Here is a 19416-nt window from a genome sequence, read left to right on the forward strand (position 1 = left end):
AGAATTTATGTAATCAGGTGTTTATTATAAAAATAAAATTAATTTATGGTTTAAATGTGGTGTGTTCTGCTTGTGACATCAAATGTACTCGTGTATGTGTATGCTTAAGTTTTACAACTTTAAGGGATCAGTAACTGTTTGTTTAACGTTTTCTAATTAGCTATTAAATGCCACATTACATTATTCTTTATTAAACATCTTTAATTTTGTATAGTCAAAATATTTTTATTTAAATGTATTCCTATAAAATATTTAATACATATTCCTGAATATTTGTTTCATCCCTAGTAAGTTCTTTTTACAAAAACTAGATAAACCTTGCTATAATAAATTGCAGTTTTGAGAAATTACTTATTATATAAGAACCTATACACATCCATCTCCTATTATTTATTAACTGAAAATTAAAATTCTTTGTTTCTGTGCCGATCAATTACTGCTAAATGGAATTAATGCTAAAATAAAAATAATTAATTTTGGTATAATCAAACCTTGTTAACTCAATGTTCAAGGGACCATGATAAATATTGTATATTAACCAAATGTCATCTTGTCCTATAAACTTTAAGTGATTGTTAACTCATAGGACCAAAAGACTATTTCATAATAGCAAAATTTCACATTAAGCGATTTCGTGTTAACAAGGTTCGACTGTAATTAAGTTTCAATTTAAGGCTACTTTTGGCAACAATAAAATAATGAGTAATTTATCTCATGTAGCTCCAGCTATTCATAAAAGAAATTGAATGAAACCGCACAGCGCAAAAAATATTATTGCAAAAACTAGTTCTTTTCTTAAAATATTTTTTTTCCTATTATTCAAGCAATGAATTGCTATTTATACAATGCTTAAATTTATGTATTGTTATGAGCAGTGTAAATATAAATGTAAATATAAATCTTTAAAATTATGTTTGGTTTGTCTCTTAAATATTTTTAGTTAGTTTTCAACTCCTCGAAATGTCAAAAAAATGTGTACTGTTTATATTGCAAATGTGCTGCTCCATATTGAATGCGTAGATAGCTATTTCACTACTGATAAACATGTTTGAAGTAAAAAAAGGAGTGCTGTTAAAACTATTCCATGCATTTTCCCACAGGTTTTGGACTCGAAAGATAATCTATCAGATAGATTTTACAATGTACTGTATCGAAAACTTCTGGATCCTGCCATTAGTGGCTCTTCTCGACAAGCATCCCTTTTGAATCTTGTTTATCGTGCTCTGAAAAAAGATGTAGCTGTAGTGAGGATAAAAGCCTTTGTCAAAAGAATATTACAAGTAATGAGTTTATAATGTCTTGTATTAATCTCCTGTATTATCTGTTTTCGTGTGTTGTAGAGTGTAAGTTTCACTAAATTGTATCTCACATTAGTTGCTTTTTGAAATGGATTATTTAATGTTGGAAATAATCTAATATACTCTGATTTTTAGCGATGTCTCATTAGACAAAATAAGGCATAATTTGTGAATTTCTTAACTTGATAAAATATTATTCAAAAAAAAAATTTTTTTTTTCATTTTTGGTATCTTTAGTGGTGCTGTGACTCTTGGAAAACCCTAGCTTTATTCAAGACTTTAAACCACTAAAATATTCCTTTTTATTCATTGAGGCATAATCCCCAAAAAACCTTGGCTTAAAGCAATATTTTCAAGTCTTATATATGCACATAAGGACTGCTACAGCTCCCCTTCCCCCAGGCAAGAACTGATTGCGTTATCAGCTGCCTTAATATTTCATGAAGTAATCAGTACTTTAGTTGGGTGGAAGTGCATGGGAATCTCATCCCATAAATGGGCAATTGGCTGTTATAATAATCTGATCCATTTATTGTTATTGCAGTAATACAACATTGTGATAACTTTCCAAAATGATCTTGGGACTAAATTTCTTCACTTATATTTGTTTCAAATCAGAAACTAATTCAATTGTTGGCATGAACATTGTCTAATCGTTGGCATGAACATAATGTAACCTATGTACCAACTGTTAAATCACAATGTTTCAATTTGAAATTCTGTCATACTGCAAATTCCCTAAAATGATAAAGAATATTAGTTGCTTAAATAGGCTTCATTGCTCATATGTTTCTTCAAGACAAAATATGAAATTGAAGTTTAAGTATACAAAACTTTTGATTCAGGGGTCATTTCTGCTAATATATTTTCCCTACTTAAGTGCTTTTGATAATGCCACTCATTTAAAAAGTTTTTCCCCTTCTGCCTTTCGCAAGAAAGGACAAAGGCAGATTTGTATTAAAAGAAAAAAACTATTTTATTTTAATATTAATCTACTTTTATTCTATGACCAAATGGTCATGGTGTGTGTGTTTTAAGATTTCAAATAACCCACCAGAAATCTGAAAGAAGTATAATTTATAAGAATGAATTATAAAATGTAAATATGACAAAATAACTTGTAAAATAAACTGAAAATAAGTAAAAGCAATATGTTTTTTGAGCAATCACGATTGCTTATTGCTTTCATTTGTCTGTTTTTGTCGTCCTATCATTTTATTCTTCCACCGCCACCCTCCACACCATCACCGTCGACCGGCTCCTCACGATGCTGCTCCTATAGTGAAAGAAGCCGTCTCCAGGTTACATCCATGTCCTACACACACGCGCATACATACACAACTACACACACGCACACATACACCTACACACACATACACAAACACACATACAAACACATATACACATGCATACATACAGACACCTACACACACAAACACATACACCTACACATACAAACACATACACCTACACACGCATACACAAACACACATACAAACACATATACACACGCATACATACAGACACCTACACACACATACACTTACCCCCCCCCACACACACACATTCATACACACAACTACCCACACACTTATGCCAGCACACAGACACAACACACATGCCTACACACACATACACATACCCCCCACACACAAACACACACGACTACATACACACACTCGTAATTGCGAAAAACATAGTTTGAATTCAAGATGTCAAAATTCAAATAAATTTTTCTTTTTTTTTTAAATTATTTTTGCTGAACTAAAAATGTTTTTATGTTCAAATAAGAACACCAACTTGTTTCCTTCTAGTAATCTCTTAGCTGTTGATTTATTTTTTTTAACAAATTGACTTCTCTTCTCATTGCTACAGTTGCTAACACATATTTTAGTTCTTAAATCTTCTTATTTATTCCCCATATTTCATTTTCCCTGGTTGCTTCCTTTTTTCTCCCCCCCCCCTCTCTCTCCTCATACTTTCATTTTAAATATTCTTATCAGAAGGACCATTCTACCATCACGTGCGGGTCAAAAATATGCTTAAAATCTTTACATTTGATACAAAGATACTCCTGACACAATTATATTTTTATTAAAAATTTTGTTGTTTAAAATAAAATTTATTTACATGCGTCATGTGCGGGACATCCAAAGTCAACCTCTGGTAACTTGATTATGAATAAGCTAATATTTTTGCTCTATTAATACAGCAATGACGAAAAATTGTAGATTTTGAAAGCTATGGTTCCAACGTAAAAGAAACATATCTCATTAGTTTGGAAATAATTATTTAAACCATTGAAAAAAAATATGTATAAGCCCATTCCATTGAATATGGTCATTTTGTCCCGCATGTGACAGTTCCTATATTTCATAAAAAAGAAATAATTTTTGAAGAAAGATTTTGCTTAAAAAGTCACACATGCATTTGTGATTTCTTAAGCGACAAAATTTTGTTCAACATCCTTTTAAATTATTATTTTTTATGAAATATATGAAGTGTCACCTGCAGGACAAACTTACTGTTTTCCATGGAATGGCCCAGAATCACTTTTCCTTAGCGTCTGTGTTTCTGACTCTTTAAATAAATGAACTGCTTAAATAAAAAAAAATGTTGCATCAATATTTTTAAATTATAAATTTATTTTTATTCTGCTAAATAAGTTGTCTATTCCGTTAAGCTCTCTGTACTGAAGCTCTTTACTCGTAGATTTTTTAGATGTAGGAACAATGAAGTATAAATTTGCTCACGAGTTTTTAATGGATTTGATAAAATGCTCTGAAATAATTTTGAGAAAAACTCTCGGGTTATCTTTTTTATTCAGATTGCTTTGTATCAAACACCAAATCTTCAATGTGCATTCTTGGTTCTGATCTCTGAGCTGTGCAAACTGCATCCTGATTTATTAGATACTAAAGCTTCGATACTGGATGACAGTGATAGTGAGGAGCATTATGAAGATGTACCTGATGTAAGTATTCTCTTGTTGCATGTGGTGAATTTCAGCAGTAATCAAATGACAGTTTGAACAAAAAAAATTGATGTATTTCTGTCTGTGATCATATCAAAAGATATTTTTTTCAAAAACTGATGCATAGACTTATATACTATACACATCATAGTAAGTTGCTAAAAATACCAAAACCAGGAATTTTTTGCCAGTAACTTTTTTTTAAACGAAATTTAAAAAGCAGTAACGGAGGGACATTTTTGCGACATGAAAAAAACATAATGCATCTATTGAATTGTCTCTAAGCCTGGAACTCATTTTGACACTCAACTTTCCTACAGTTGGAACAACTCTTCCTGAATTCACGCAGGTCAGTGGTACTGTTAACAATGAATGATACACCTCCTCTAATTTAATTGCCTAAAAGTACAGTAGGCTCTCTGTTTAACGGCGCTCTATTTAACAACTTTCTCTGTTTAAAAATGACTTTTCACGGTCACGGATGGTCCACTATAGTGTTAAAAGCATTCTATTTAAGGACGCTTTCTACTTAAGGACGATTTTTTGTGGTCCCTTGAAAGTTGTTAAACAGAGAGCCAACTGTATTTTATCTTCAAAAAAATTCAGTCTGTTGCATGTCATTTTTGGGTAAACCCTTTTGTGTGTGTGTGTTTCTTTCGTATTGTGTGTATTTCTATTATTTTTTTAATTTAAAGCTAGTTGAAATTTCTTTCCTGAGAGACGATACTTTTCCAATATTAACATCATTTTCTCTTGAGCAGGAGAGGTTTGTGTTTATGTTTTATTAGTACTTTGGTTTGTAATTTACAATAAACTTGACTAAATTTGATCTTGTTGGTTTCTTTTATTTGTTTTAGCTTTCTATTAAAAGTTCTTTGCAATCATAATTATGTAAATATCTGAAAATATCTTTGAATTTGTGGGACATATTTATGCTATCTCTCTATGCAAATTTTCAGGGCAATATATAATTTCTAAGTATTATCTTGCCAAGTATGAAGCCTGATAGCGAGACGGCACAACAAACCAATACTGGTGCCAACAAATTGCCATTTGTAATGCTAACAAGAAATAGTTTTTGTCAAAATTTAGTACAGTTGAGAAATATTTAAGAAAAAAATCATAAAGCATTCCTGCAATTGATGGTTCGAATAGATTGTTCGTTGGATAAAGGGGCGGGGGGCATTCAAAATTACACACGAAATTAACTTTCTCAAAAGGGAAAATGAGCAATCAGGGAAATGGAAAAAATAAATACATGGTGCACAAAATACTTTTGTTTAATGATATTCTATTAGTTCATGTTTTGAAGCGAAATTTTTACATCAATAGATTGATTTCGGTTCTGTATCATGGGAAAATAAATGCACATTTAAAATATAAGTAGATATTTAACAAGTTAAACTGAAAATTCTTGAATTAAAACTATTTATTATTTTCGGTTAATACCGAAAATACCGGTATTTTCTTCAGCAAATACCGGTATTATAAAGTTACAAAATTGCTCAAAATACCGGTACTCAGTATACCAGTATTGTAATCCCTAATTTCAATATATATTTATCATCAATGAATATTTAAAAGCTACAAACTACATCCTTATAACAAAAACTAACTTAACTCTCAGTTATGAATTTACCAGTTGAATTTACCAGCATAAAATAGAAAAATGAATTTAATTGGTAGTTAGAAAAAAAGATTAGAAAGAGCCCCCCCCCCCCTCATTTTTTTTTCAAAACATCCTCAATCTTAATCATGTTTATCTTTAAATAATCAGACCATCTGCTATTTTAAAAAGAAAAATAATATTGTGCGCCAGTGGTTATTCAAACGGAAGCTGAAAAAATTTATAAGTCCTGAGTGTGAAATGCTTTTTGTCTCTTCTCTAAAATTTATTTAGCTGGTTATGATACTGAACGCTGCAAGTCTACTTTTTCATATGTGTCTCGAATATGTAAGGATAGCTTTAGTTTCTATGATGATAATTTAAGAATGCTTATATTACGCAACAATTTTGGCCAAAATGGTAATCTTGTAATTAATTTGAATTTGAATGGTTTTTTTTATTAATTCTTTTAGGAAGATGAAAAACCAGTGATACAAAATGAGCCAGCAGATATTAAACCTAAGACTGAATCATCATGGGTTCATAAGCAAAAGAAAAGAGGTCAACTGACATATGATCTCAATGGTCGAGATGCCCTTCATGCAGGTGCCGAACATGCAAGTCCATGGGAATTAGTATTTCTGAAAAACAGCTTTCATCCATCAGTTTCTTTGTTTGCTCATCAGATATGCAATTCAACTGAAATTAAATACAGTGGAGATCCCCTTTTAGACTTCACTATCACTCGCTTTTTGGACCGATTTGTTTACCGAAATCCAAAAAAGCCTTCAGAAAATTTGAAACTCAGTGCTCAAACAAAAGTATTTGGGAGTAGGAAATTGAAATCTAGTAATATGAAAAAAATACCTATTAATGCATCTGAATATTTGCAACAAAAAGCTGAAAAAATCCCACCAGAAGAAGCATTTATTTATGAATATTTGCATAATAAAGCATCTCGTGCAACTAAGAAAAATGATTCTGATATTGAAAGTATTTGCAGTGAAGATTTCGAAAAGTTATTAGATGACGTAAGTATGCAAATTTCTTCATTATGATACATTAAATATTTTTTTTAGAAAATAATTACATTTGAAAATATTTTTTTGTATGCAGACATATGGGCTAAACTATTTCCATTTTTGAAATGATTTTTTTAATAATTTATATTTTGCAATGAATAATTTAGTTAAGAAAATCAAATATTTGATTCACCTATTGATGTTAGTTTATTACTTTAAATTCTAACCATATCTGAAATTTAAGTAACAAATGATTGTAGTAAAGTTCATTATGAATCTTAAGTATCTAAAGCAGCTTTAAGTTTTGTTATTACATTAGTTATCCTTGTTATGAAAAGTTTTTACCAGCAAATTAAAATTCGCAAGTTCAAAATTTTTACAATTTCAAAATTATGGTGGAACCCACAAATGTTTTGTATTTTGCTTCTGGTGTTTTGATGTGAAAATGTTAGTTGCATTTATTACTGTATTTTCGGGAATAAGCGCCGTACCCAGTGTAAGCGCCGCATCATAATATATTCTCAAAGAAAAATGTTTTTAATGTATGTGCTGCACACGGTGTAAGTGCCGCACCTTCCATAAGTGTGCACGCGGCATTAAACAACTTAAAAGCCCAATGAGTAGTAAAAAAAGCTGGATTAAATGTAAATAAAAAATATTTTTTTATTTCTCGCTAGTATTTTTAATTAACAATAATGAAATATTTTTAAAAATCCCCATTTGGCATTTTTTGCCTTCGGCATCCTTCGATTGGCCATCACTTTCGATGGTTAATTTATCCAATTTCCAACGGCAAATGCATCTCTCGTCAATGCCAAACTCTCTGGCATCAAAACGATTTCCAATTGCTTCTGCCTTTATTACCTTAAACTTAAAGGCTGCAGTATAACTTTTCAATTGCTTAGGAGCCATTTTCAAAAGCAACTCTGAAAAAATTTCGTAAAAAAAGATAAGCCAAGAACGCACGAACGACAGCAAAAGATGCAACACGACGATGTGAGTGAATAATAAGATTAGAGCTAGGAGACAAGTTTCCCATTAGGTTGCTTGACCAAGCAACCCATTTTTGTGAGGGAGGTGGTAAATTCTCTTTATAAACTGGACATCCATCCCTCTCTCTTACTAGTACTTTTGCTCCCTCCTCTCCCTGACCCCTTCGCTAAGACGCGATAAAGCTTGCTTTTGTTCATGTGTATCAGCGTTTCTCTGCTCAGTTAAACATGTGCAATCGCTAACTCACCTTCCCTCCCCCCTCTTTGCTTTAATTCTCGCCCAAGGTCGAAAGATTTCCTGACCCCTTCGCTCCGCCACGATAAGGCTTGCTCGCCCACGTGGATCAGCATTTCTCTCCTCAGTGAAACATGTGCAATCGCTGAATCACCTTCCCTCCCCCTCTTTGCTTTACTTGTCGCTCAAGATCGAAGGATTTTCTGTCCCTTCGCTCCGACGCGATAAGGCTTGCTCGCACACGTGGATCACCATTTCTCTCCTCAGTGAAACACCTGCAATCGCTGACTCTCCTTCCCTCCCCCTCTTTGCTTTACTTGTAGCCCAAGGGCGAAAGATTTCGCAAAATGATAGCAAACGATGTGGTGCCATCTGTTAGCAGCATTTTCAACTTTTTTTTTTAAACTTGAAAAAAAAAAAAACACTGTATCCGCCGCACCCGTTATCTGCGCCGCACCGGCAATTTTTTAACTTTTTTTCTTGTATGCGCCGCGGCGCTTATTCCCAAAAATACGGTACACTATATCATTTATGCTTGTGTTAAGGGGGGGGGGAAGCACATAAAAACGTTTCGAGAATGAATTTTAAATGATAGTTCTATTTATTACCAAAACAAAGCTTCAGGAAATTCACTATGGGTAGTCGTGGTTACAAATGTTAGGTGATGAATAACTTTGCAACTATGCAAAGAAAATTAATTGACTTATATGTGAAAACAATATTTTGGCAAAGTTATCTTACATGCAATATACCAGACAACCCGGTTCAGGGTGGACACTTACTACTAAAAGTTTTCTTATTCAAAAGAAATACAGTACTCCCCATTAATGAAATCACTCGATTATAAAATCAGCCTCTTTTTAAAATCAAATCTGAAAGAACAAAATCATTGCAATTTCAAAACATGTTAAAACCATCATTTAATAAAATCACTATCACCATTTGTAAACTCAAACTTTTAGACATTACACGTGAAATATTGATTAAGAAGCACCAAAAAATTAAGGAATCAGTTTTAGAAAATGATATCTCTGTGCCAAATGTACCCTCTTCAGTAGAAAATTGCTTGATGTTATCCGATGCACTTTAGAGCAAAGAGGAAAATCAGGGGTCTTTGTAATCTGAAATTTCAAAAAATTCCGAAAATTTTGCATTTTTGTTTCCGAAAATTTTAGGCAGACAACACATTCTTAACCTGAAAAATTGGTAAAAAAAAATTCATTTTTCAGTGCATATTTAAAGAGTTTTTATGGAGGAGGGGGGGAGGGGTCGAACTTCCTCATAGTTTCTAAAAATTTCACACTGTCTTCAGAAAATTTTACTTCAGTCGACCTGCATCCTTGAGAGAAATATAATGTTGAAAAGTTACAAAACATTTTGATAACATTCAAACAATAATGAATCTTTACTCTCCAATTCTAGTAAAATATTGGGGTATTTTTGTTTAAGATCCTTGTGCAAATAAAAAAAAACTATATGTACCTCATGTTTGTATTAAATGTAAACTATTTTGAAACACTTCAAACAAAAATAAATGGACTAATTTAATTTGTTTTTAGAGTATGACTTGTACACATAAGTAAACATGATAATCAATGTTACCACCTTTGAATTGATGATTTACCGATTCCGATATTTTAAACTTCCCCCAAAATTAAAACTAGAATGTACCATTATAGCTAATGCATTTACCTTTAAAGCCCTAAATAGTCTTTCCGCCCAAAATTCTTACAAGTCCATGCAGATTGAATGAATAATATCATTTTTACAGTGATGCTGATGCACTCTTTTTGAAGTTTCTGCATTTGTTAAATTTTGGAATACTTGGGCACTTTTAGTGGAAATAAAGTAGACAACTGCTAAAAACTTGGATGAAACTGTGGGGAAAAAATTCAACTCTCTTGCAATGCAAAATTTTGGAATGTGAAAATGCACGAAATACTGAAATAATATCGTAACTTTTCTCTCTCCCAACAATTTGCCATCTGCACCCCTCATAAAGCTAGAAGGAGTATCCTCTCCACTAAAAAAAAATTTTACCCCAAAGGTCAAACACACTCAAATATTCAACTTCAAATAGTTTATGCCATAGTGAAATGCGCATCAAATATATTGAGGCATAACAATTTATGTCTAGACCCAGAGTTCCCAAACTGGGTGCCGTAAGAGGAGACAGGCAAGGGGTACTGCAAGGTGTCCATGGTATTAATATATATCTATGTAACAGAGATAGAGTAGTGTGCCGTGAGAAAATTCTAATTCTTTAAAGGAAGCCTCAAATCAGAAAAGTCTGGGAACCCCTAATTTTTTAGACCATTTTTATTTCTCTCTAATGAAATACTTGCCATTGTAATGGCAGAATTTTATTTCTAATCAAACTCTGCGTGACTATTTTCAGTAAGTTATTTTGCTTGGTTAGTTGATCAAGCAAAAATTTTAGTTAATTGTATCTTCTGTCCACAATTATTTTCTTCGTGTGTTCCTTACACTGAATTTTTACTAAGCTTAAGAAACAGCATAGTTCAGCTCTATTTGAGTTTTTTCTTTTCATCTTTGATCCATATTATGTCCTATTCTGCTAGCAGAAAGTCAAAATGATATGTTATCAAAGCAAAAAATAATTTCTAAGGTACGGTACCTAATGCTTGTTGAGTTAATATGAACACATTTTAGAAGTATTTATTAACAGTGTTTGTAGAATAGTCTTTCATTGTTTTTTTTTTCTGTAGATGCATCCTGAAGATGACAACAAATCACTCAATTTTGCGAAAGAATTGGGCTTGCACAAAGAGAAAAAAGGTACAAAAAGAAAAATTGACAGTGGATCCGAGAATGAATCTGATATAAACTCTTTAGAGAATGAAGATCTGGAGATTGATAGTGACTTGGACGATGAAGTTGATTTCAATGATGAAGAAATGAAAGAAGCATTTGGAGATATTGATGAAGATTTAGCTGAGGCAGATTTCAATCATGGATCTTTTGGTGGTATGTTGTTACTTTATATTCACTTGACAGTATTAGTGCTGACTCTAGAATATATTAAGTTGGTTTAGAATATCCGATGCTAAACCAAAACCTTTTTCTGCAAATTAGCTTATGTGTCTTGATATTAAAATGTCTTGTAACCTGAGAGCCAGACTAGCCTTAAATCCAAAAATGACAATTTTCCGGTAATTACTGCATTGCATGTAAACTCCTGTTCTGAATTAAGCCATAACAAATTAATTCTAAAAAAAATTCCTTTGAAATTATTAACCAGTGTTATGAGAAAGGGAGTCCCAATCTTTGTATGCACCAGACTAACATATTTATGTTCTTCTGCAAACATGTGATAATATGACTTACGATGGTCTGGCTTTTAGGTATGGTATTATTCTTTACTAAAAATTTATGTATTAATTTTATGATTTTAGAAAGTTCTATACAACAATCTATAGCAAAAAAAATCTACAAACAAAAAGCTTGAAAAAAAATCATTATGCTTCAGATTTATTTTAATGGCAGTATATCTTGTTGAAAAACCTTAAGCTTAGAGTAGTCATTAATGTATTTATTTAACCATTCTTCAAACATTAAATAATTACTGTTTTTTCTCGAATTTTATGTGGATTCTTTTATGCGAGCATACCTTTTTCTAGGAATGGAAGACAGTATTAGAAAACCATCTAAAAAGAATAAAAAAGTTAAACAGTAAGTATTTTGTTCTCCTTTGTAACTTAATTTGCTCAACACCCATTTGCATGGGTGTGATATTTTTACTTAATATATTTTAACTTTATTCCCAGAATTTTAAAGTTTGGCTTTTAATCTTGACTTATTTGCATGTAAGGAGTTGTTATGTATCATAATCTCGAGTATCAACTTTCTAAGAATTTGTTTTGTGTTTAAAAAATAATGATCTGTACATGTTGTGAGTGTGGCCATGCAGTCACACATGCAAATCATTTTTAAATGCAAAAATATTTTTTAAAAGCTGATAATTAATATTTTAATGCATAATGGTACTCTATATTCAAACATATAAAAATTTCAAGGCAAAGTTTAAATTCAAGTGCATATATATTCGTAAAATGAAGGCACCCATTTGAAGGGATTGAGCAAGATCTCTAAAATAAATGAAGCTGCTTTGTGGACTTTTGCAGTTTCGCAAAAAATACATATGGTGCCTTTCTAAAAAATGCCTAACTGCAATCTTGTGAAAAGTTAGGAAGGCAAAATAACGCATTTTTGGAGAATTGTCCATATATATGTAGATCAGTTAGAAAGTTATTTGCACTTTGTAAAAAGTTCTTCTTAGAACACTCTTTTCAAAGTGTTCTTACATCCACCTTTACATCTTACATTAAGCCTGTACTGGATTATGGCTCAGAGGTCCTTATTACTGCCTCTGACAGCACACTTTCAAAACTCAACCTCGTTCAAAATAAAGCACTAAGACTCATCACTGGTGCTGCGGTGTCCACCCTTATTCCTGCTATGCAGCTACAGACAAATTTTTTTAATTTAACTGACAGATGAATCAAGGATTCCCTTTCTCTTGTTGAAAGATTATTGAGAAAACAGCATTTCTGGCCTCATTACATTCTTCCGCATACTAGACTAAAATCTCAACATTTCCGAACCGTTCTAATTTAGTTAACGATCTTACTGCAATTCCCTATTTTTCTTCTGTGTGGACTTCTTTGTTAAAATTGGTTTAGTTTTTCTATTATTTTTATGTAAACATCGTACATTTCTTACTTTTATTGTTTTCATTTTTTGCTTTCTTATTTCGTTTTTGTGATCAACTAATTCCAATATGTTTATCCTTCACTTTGTTTTTTTCCTACATTTCTCCATTTTATACATTGCTTCCATACGTAGCTTTTCCCGCTGGTAAATTTATTACTAATTTATTCAGAGTGGTTTCATTTTTGGACTTTTCGCATTGTTTATGGGTTTTCTTGGAAAATTTATTACTTAACGGTTTTTTCTTGATGGAATTATATAATAAATTTTGCCTCCAAGTGTCATTTTATCTTTTTTGTTTTGTTTAATTTCGATTTTTTGATATTTATACTATCTCCTGTTCCACCGTGTTGCTTTTCTCCGATGACTTTTCATCCAGAAGCTCACACCTCTTTGCATTGAAACAGGTGTTCCTTGTAACACCGAAACACGTCTGCAATTTTCTGCAATTTTTTTGCTTTATGACGTTGGATTATGGATTTTTTGAATCTTCAGCACAAAGGCATTTATTCGTTATTTAGAAATAAAGTTGTTTTAGGAAAAACAAAGAATCTGAAGCAAACGAATCTCTTCACACATTTTAAAGCTATTAGTTTTTTTTAAATAGAAAAATCATGTAAAAAGTATATTTTACATTTAAAATTTAAATAAAAAAAAGTTTCTGTATTTAAATAAATTTTTATCATAATGTTCTTGATTAATATACTGCAGGAAGAAGGTAAATAACAACTATGGTGCTATATTTGCATGTTGGAAAAAGGACCTTTAAGAGCGACGGTATTAAATGTGTTGATTTGGAAAGCTTTTGTACAAAGTTGTATTGAAAAAAACCGTCTCATCCTTAATTTTTGCACACCAGTGTATATATAAACAGTAAAACCCCTCCTAACGGACATCCCTCTCATGCGGGCAATTTTTAATTCCCCGGTTCAAGGCAAATAACATCATTAAGCTCCTCTCCTGCGGATACCCCTTTAATTACGGCCCAAAAAAATTATCCCAATAACGTCCGCATTAGAGGGATTTTACTGTATATACATATATATATATATATATATATAGTTGTTCCTGCATTTTTAACTTTCAAATAAATTTTTCCCAAATTGTATTTAAGCATTTTACATTTGCTTTCAATCAAATTAAAGTATTAATATTCTAATAAACAAAACAAACCCTAATTCCCTTTTTATTTTTCAAAATGTAGATTGCCAGATGAAAAACTCTTAGCATCTGCTGAAGAAGTAAGTTTTTTTTTTATTATTATGTTTTTATTATTATGAATTATTGCATTAGGTTTACAAACAAAAAAAAAACTTACAGACAAAATGTATTTTTCTTTTTCTTCAATGTTCTTATTCTGCTACCTATAATTTAGTTGTAACGTGCGATATATCACTCTCCAAATATCGATATATTTTGGTCGTTAAATTTAACATTTTAAGGAGGGGGGGGGGGGTGCAAAGCAAAAAATGCAATGCAATGCATGTTATTCAAGTAAGTATCTGCAACAAAGAAAAGCCATCGGCTATCTTGGTGAGTAAATATTTCAGCAGTTTATTCTAATAATAATAGCTACAGCCAGGATGCTCGTGTGTGTGTGGGAGGGATCATGAGGCAGATTATATCATTGAAACTTTTGGGGTCATTACTTTTTATAAGTGGGTCGCAATTCTGGGGGGGGGAAGGGGCTTGGTTAAATTGCGGGCTGCCATTGCAGTTGGGGGAATGGGCACCCCTAGTTACATCACATCTGCATATTAAGATCTGCTACAGAAAAATGCAATTGGACATATAGATTATTAAATATTTCATTGATTTATTCAAATAATAATAGCGGAAGCAGACGTGCCCTTTAGGGGATGAGGGGGAGTCATGATGCTGAGTATACCAGTAAAACTATCAGAGAAGTTTTTTTTCAAGGACTTTAGTCTCTTCAATAGAAGGTCCGCGTTTTGGGAGAACGCAGGATAGGTGGTAAAAAAACGGGGTTTTTTTTGGGATAAAAAAAAGATGTTTTTCTGGTTTAAATTAGGTTCTTTTGCTTTAAACGGTTTTTTTTTTTTTTTTTTTTTTGGTTTAAACACTATTTGTAAGATATACAACTTTATTTTAGAAAAATCATGAAGATTTTATCACTTAATCATTAAGGAATGTTTAATATTCATATTTGTACTTAATTTCTTTGTAATTAGTTAAATAAGTAACAGTCAAATCTTGTAATTTCATTTCCTCATACCTAGAGATTTCTATAGGAAATATCCTTTGAAAACTTCCATATTTACAAAATCCACAACGAACATGTTAAATGTTGGCTTGCTTCCAAAAATTTATTTATTTATCTATATATATAAAGGTGACAGTGTTTCTTTGTTTGTTTGTACCCTATGGCCAGAAGATCTCATAGCACCTACCTACAGCCCTGAAACTTGGCACAAAAATTCGAACGCACCCTAAGCCCGTGTACCTCGAAGCCGAAATTATAAATTTTGAATTAGTTTTTTCCTAATTAAGCTACATTTTTGCTAATTAGGGGGTTGAAAAATCCCCCCACCCCCAAACATTATGTATCGTTGGAAAGGGTATTCCTTCCTGAACAAGATGATGTTTGTTCCATTTTTCTCAATTAATTAGAATAGGAGATATAAGTGATTCTAATTGAGCCAATTTTCAAGGCTTCTCTTTCAAGAAATTGCTATAACTTTTAGGTCCACTTTCCAGACAATTTTCAACTATAACACTAGGTCCATTTTCCAGACAATTTTTCAATTACTTTCTTTTAAAACATTTTTGAGGAAGTTGCCTTGTTGCTTATGAATATTTTACTGTTATTACTTTATTTTAAATTCATTGTGCACATGTTGATTGATTTTCTTTTTAATTAGAAAGTCGCTTGGCGAATTTGGCAATGAATTATGGAGTTTTTTACATTTGCAAGCTACTGCAAATGTAATTTTGATGTAATTCGTTTTTCTTTAATTCAATGGATTTTCTTTAAATTTTTAGCACAGGCATCGTTGTGCGGGTACAGCTAATTATTTATAAAAATAAAACAAAATGAGTTAATCAAAGATAGCAACAAAATATTTACAAAATGTAAAAGGATTGAAATTTAAAGTAGAAGAAGTATTTTTCTCGAGACTCGTGTCGAGCACATCACTCTTTCTTTTATTTAAAATGAATATCACAAAATTTGAAAAAAGTCGCCAATTTTTAAAAATAGTTGCTTTTAGGCCGTTTTTGATCAAAAAAAGTCACCATAGTCGCCTATGGTCAGAAATAGTCGCAAAAGTCTCCTTTTTAGTCGCCAGTGGCAACTCTATAATTTATCTATAAAACTGTGCTAGTTACTTTGCATCTATTAGATTTTACTCTTTACAATACAGTCAAACCTTGATATCTCGAACCTCTTTATCTCGAAACCCTTGATGTCTCAAAACAAAAATTTTCCCCAGCATTTTCTATAAAAAACCCCTATGTATTTTCCATACTTATCTCAAATTTTTTTTTTTTTTTTCCGAAACCCTTGATATGTTGAAACTTTTGCGCAGAAGCAAGTTTCAATTGTAGATTTGCTTTGGCAATTTTTGTAGTAAAACCAGTTCCGGAGACAATTTCTTAATGTTTTTCATCCCTTTTCTTCGAAATTTTGTGAATAGGAAATTGGGGCAAGATAATAGGGAAATGTTGGCATGAACGGGGTGCAGAGTGCAGTGCTTTCCCAAGTGTTTAGAATCTTTGTGCATTTCTCTCGAACATGTTGTCCACTTTGAGGAAAGGGGTTCGATTTTTCGTCCGTCAGTTTTCAAGCGAAAACGGAAAATGTGTTCCTCATTTTCATCATTCAGCTTTTTTACCTTCTACAAAATGGCTGCTGAGAACTTTTTGAATATGAGCATAGCTGCCATGTGCTCCGTTTTTCCCGGAGTTTCTCCGATTTTTATTGCGTACTCCGAAAATCCGATTTATTCCAAAAAACTCCGTTTTTTGACTTTGCTTGTATACTTTTCGATTTATGAGGAAAAAGAAGAAATTTCCCTATCCTGGAAGGTAGGAAGTGTGCACAAACTCAACAAAAGAGGAGGCAATTTTATGCCCTGGAAGCATTAGTGTCAAGATAAACACTGAGTGGGAGCGCTAATCGATCGGAGAACATCGTTTTTTCATTGAGCATTTCAGCTACGTGCAAAACGTAGCCGCCATGTTTGGTCATTCAGAAGATGGAAGTAAACGATGGTTAAGTACTTTCGTTTTCAAAGACAAAGCAGAATTGGGGGGTTTCTTTTCACTGCAAACTAATGAAAATCAGCAAAATGTGCTGCAAAATGTTTTTTTTTTTTTTTGGTTATTTTAAATAATTTTATTGAGAAATGAAAACAAGTATACTATTTAAAATTTCATTTTATCCCTATTGCTTTGGACATGAATGTGCTAAAGATTCGCAATTAAATTGTAGTTTCATGGGGATTTTTTATTTTCAAATTATTTTCATGCAACAAATTCAAAATTTTATATCTGAATTTTTGACTTAGTCGCCATATTTGGTCATTTGCGAGATTTAAGTACACAAAACTCTTCAAGTGGCCAAGTTTTCAAAATTGGAATTAGATGTTTATTGCAATGCAAACTATTGAAAATAATGCGAAATGGGCTTCTTCCCCCCCCCCCGGAAAATTCTTAATTTTTTCTTGAAAAATGAAAAAAATTTTTCTTCAGAATATTATGTTATCCTGATTGGTTTGGATGCTAATGTGCTAAAAACTGTCTATTGCATCTAAATTTTAGTTTTTTAAAGGATTATTAATTATTTATAATTACTTTTAATGCAACAAATTCAAAAATCTATCATCTTAAATTTTTTGCATTGTTGCCATCTTTGGTCATTTGCAACATGGAAGTAGACAAGACTATTAATAGCCTAAGTTTCCGAAAACAGAATTGGTTGTTTGTCTCAATGCAAACTATTAAAAATAACAAAAGGCAAAAAGTTATGGTTTTTTTTTAAATTATTTTTTTGAAAGAGAAATTTTATCTGTATTTGATCCTTATTGCCTCGGAGGCTTTGTTATAAGCTGAAACCATTTCATCTAAAATGAAAGTTCCTGCTGACTTCTCATTTATTTATTTATTTTTTTTTTTAATAAATCAGAAATCTATTTTAACTTGAATTTTCCATGTACAAAAAAAGTATTGAATGACTCTATTTTAAAATGTGTGAAGTCCTATTCATCTATTTTTTTCATGAAAGTTGTAAAAACTGCCCCATCTCCCCTCCAGTTTGTGTTTCAAAACTTGGTGACATTGGTAGCCACTAAGTTTTTGGAGTCTAGTGGCCACTGGCCACTTAGAAGATTTCCAAGTCTTGACCTTTACTATGAAGTTGCTTTGCTTCCAAGTATAAGAAGTAATCGTGTTTTTTTTTTTTTTTTTATTCTTCAATATGTTCTTGTGCAATGCATTTTCAATACATGTAGGATATGTATAAAGGAATATTTTTAAAAAGGGTTGCAGTTTTATTAATTCAAACAGTAATCATGTTTTTTTTTTTTTTTTCAATATGTACCTACGTAATGATGCTTTTTTAATGTAAAATATTTTTATCTTATACTTGGTTGTAGTTTTGTTGAAAATCTAACATGAAAATTCAGAAATGCATTGTAATGGTGCTTAGAACTTATAGAAGCTTACGGTACAGAAGGAAGGTTTAGCACAGGCCACGATTTGGTGCTCCTATTTTAACCCTCATTGCTCCTATTTTTTCCCTTAAGTGCTCCTATTTTTTTTATCTTGAGGTTGGCAGCTATGTATGTGGTTACTGGTTAAAGATAAAATTATAATTTTTTAGGTGAAAAAACCAAGTTGAAATTGTTGTTCATTTCAAAATCTCATCCTGTGCACTTTCGACAATTGGAAAATTTCAAATCTAGTGAAATATTGAAGACTACTTTATTGATCGTAATTCGAAGTGGTCCCATAGTACATATATAGATGCATATAGCGTATGTGTGTGTAAATGTGAGAGTTACTAGTGTATTTTTTTAAAAACCTTGATAACTCGAAATTTTTCCTTGTCCCGAGAGATTTGAGATATCGAGGTTGTACTGTAATATGTAAAATTTTAGAAAACATTTGGGGGGAAACAATGAAGTTTTTGAAAAAAACATATGGTTTTTTTTTTTAAAACCACTTGGTTTAAACCAAACAACTCTGGGGAGAAGTACCAAAACTGGCAAGCTACAATTTTTTTGTTCTGCGAAGCACGGAAATACTCGAAAATTTTGCTCGTGATCAGGTCAAAAGAAAAAGGCATGAAAATCCATAAAACTTCTGGGAAATCTGGAAGAATTGGCAGGCATGATTATGTCTTGTGCTCATTAAGCACAAAGAATTATGAATTAATATGTATTTTTAAGTCGTTATTTCAAATAGTTCTTAATTAAGTCCGGTTCTTTGATGTATCAGACAGATTGAAATCTGAATATCGTTTCTGTGGTAATAAATATTTACCGATATATTTCGGTGCATGGCCCAGCCCTAATGCTGAGTGCATGTAATCCCATT

At 31.8% G+C, this 19416-nt stretch overlaps 1 protein-coding gene across 1 annotated transcript in view; it reads left to right on the forward strand.

The window, feature by feature from the left end:
* The window catches only part of LOC129220473 (CCAAT/enhancer-binding protein zeta-like), a 55194-nt gene that overhangs the window by 35154 nt on the left and 624 nt on the right, over nt 1–19416 (forward strand). The window contains exons 8-13 of the mRNA XM_054854894.1: nt 1101–1280; nt 4126–4272; nt 6352–6909; nt 10857–11115; nt 11769–11820; nt 14063–14099. Coding sequence (XP_054710869.1) covers nt 1101–1280; nt 4126–4272; nt 6352–6909; nt 10857–11115; nt 11769–11820; nt 14063–14099 — 1233 coding nt within the window. The remainder of the gene's footprint in view (nt 1–1100; nt 1281–4125; nt 4273–6351; nt 6910–10856; nt 11116–11768; nt 11821–14062; nt 14100–19416) is intronic.

Source organism: Uloborus diversus, chromosome 4 (genome assembly GCF_026930045.1).
Source record: "Uloborus diversus isolate 005 chromosome 4, Udiv.v.3.1, whole genome shotgun sequence".
In the NCBI taxonomy this organism is placed as follows: domain Eukaryota; kingdom Metazoa; phylum Arthropoda; class Arachnida; order Araneae; family Uloboridae; genus Uloborus; species Uloborus diversus.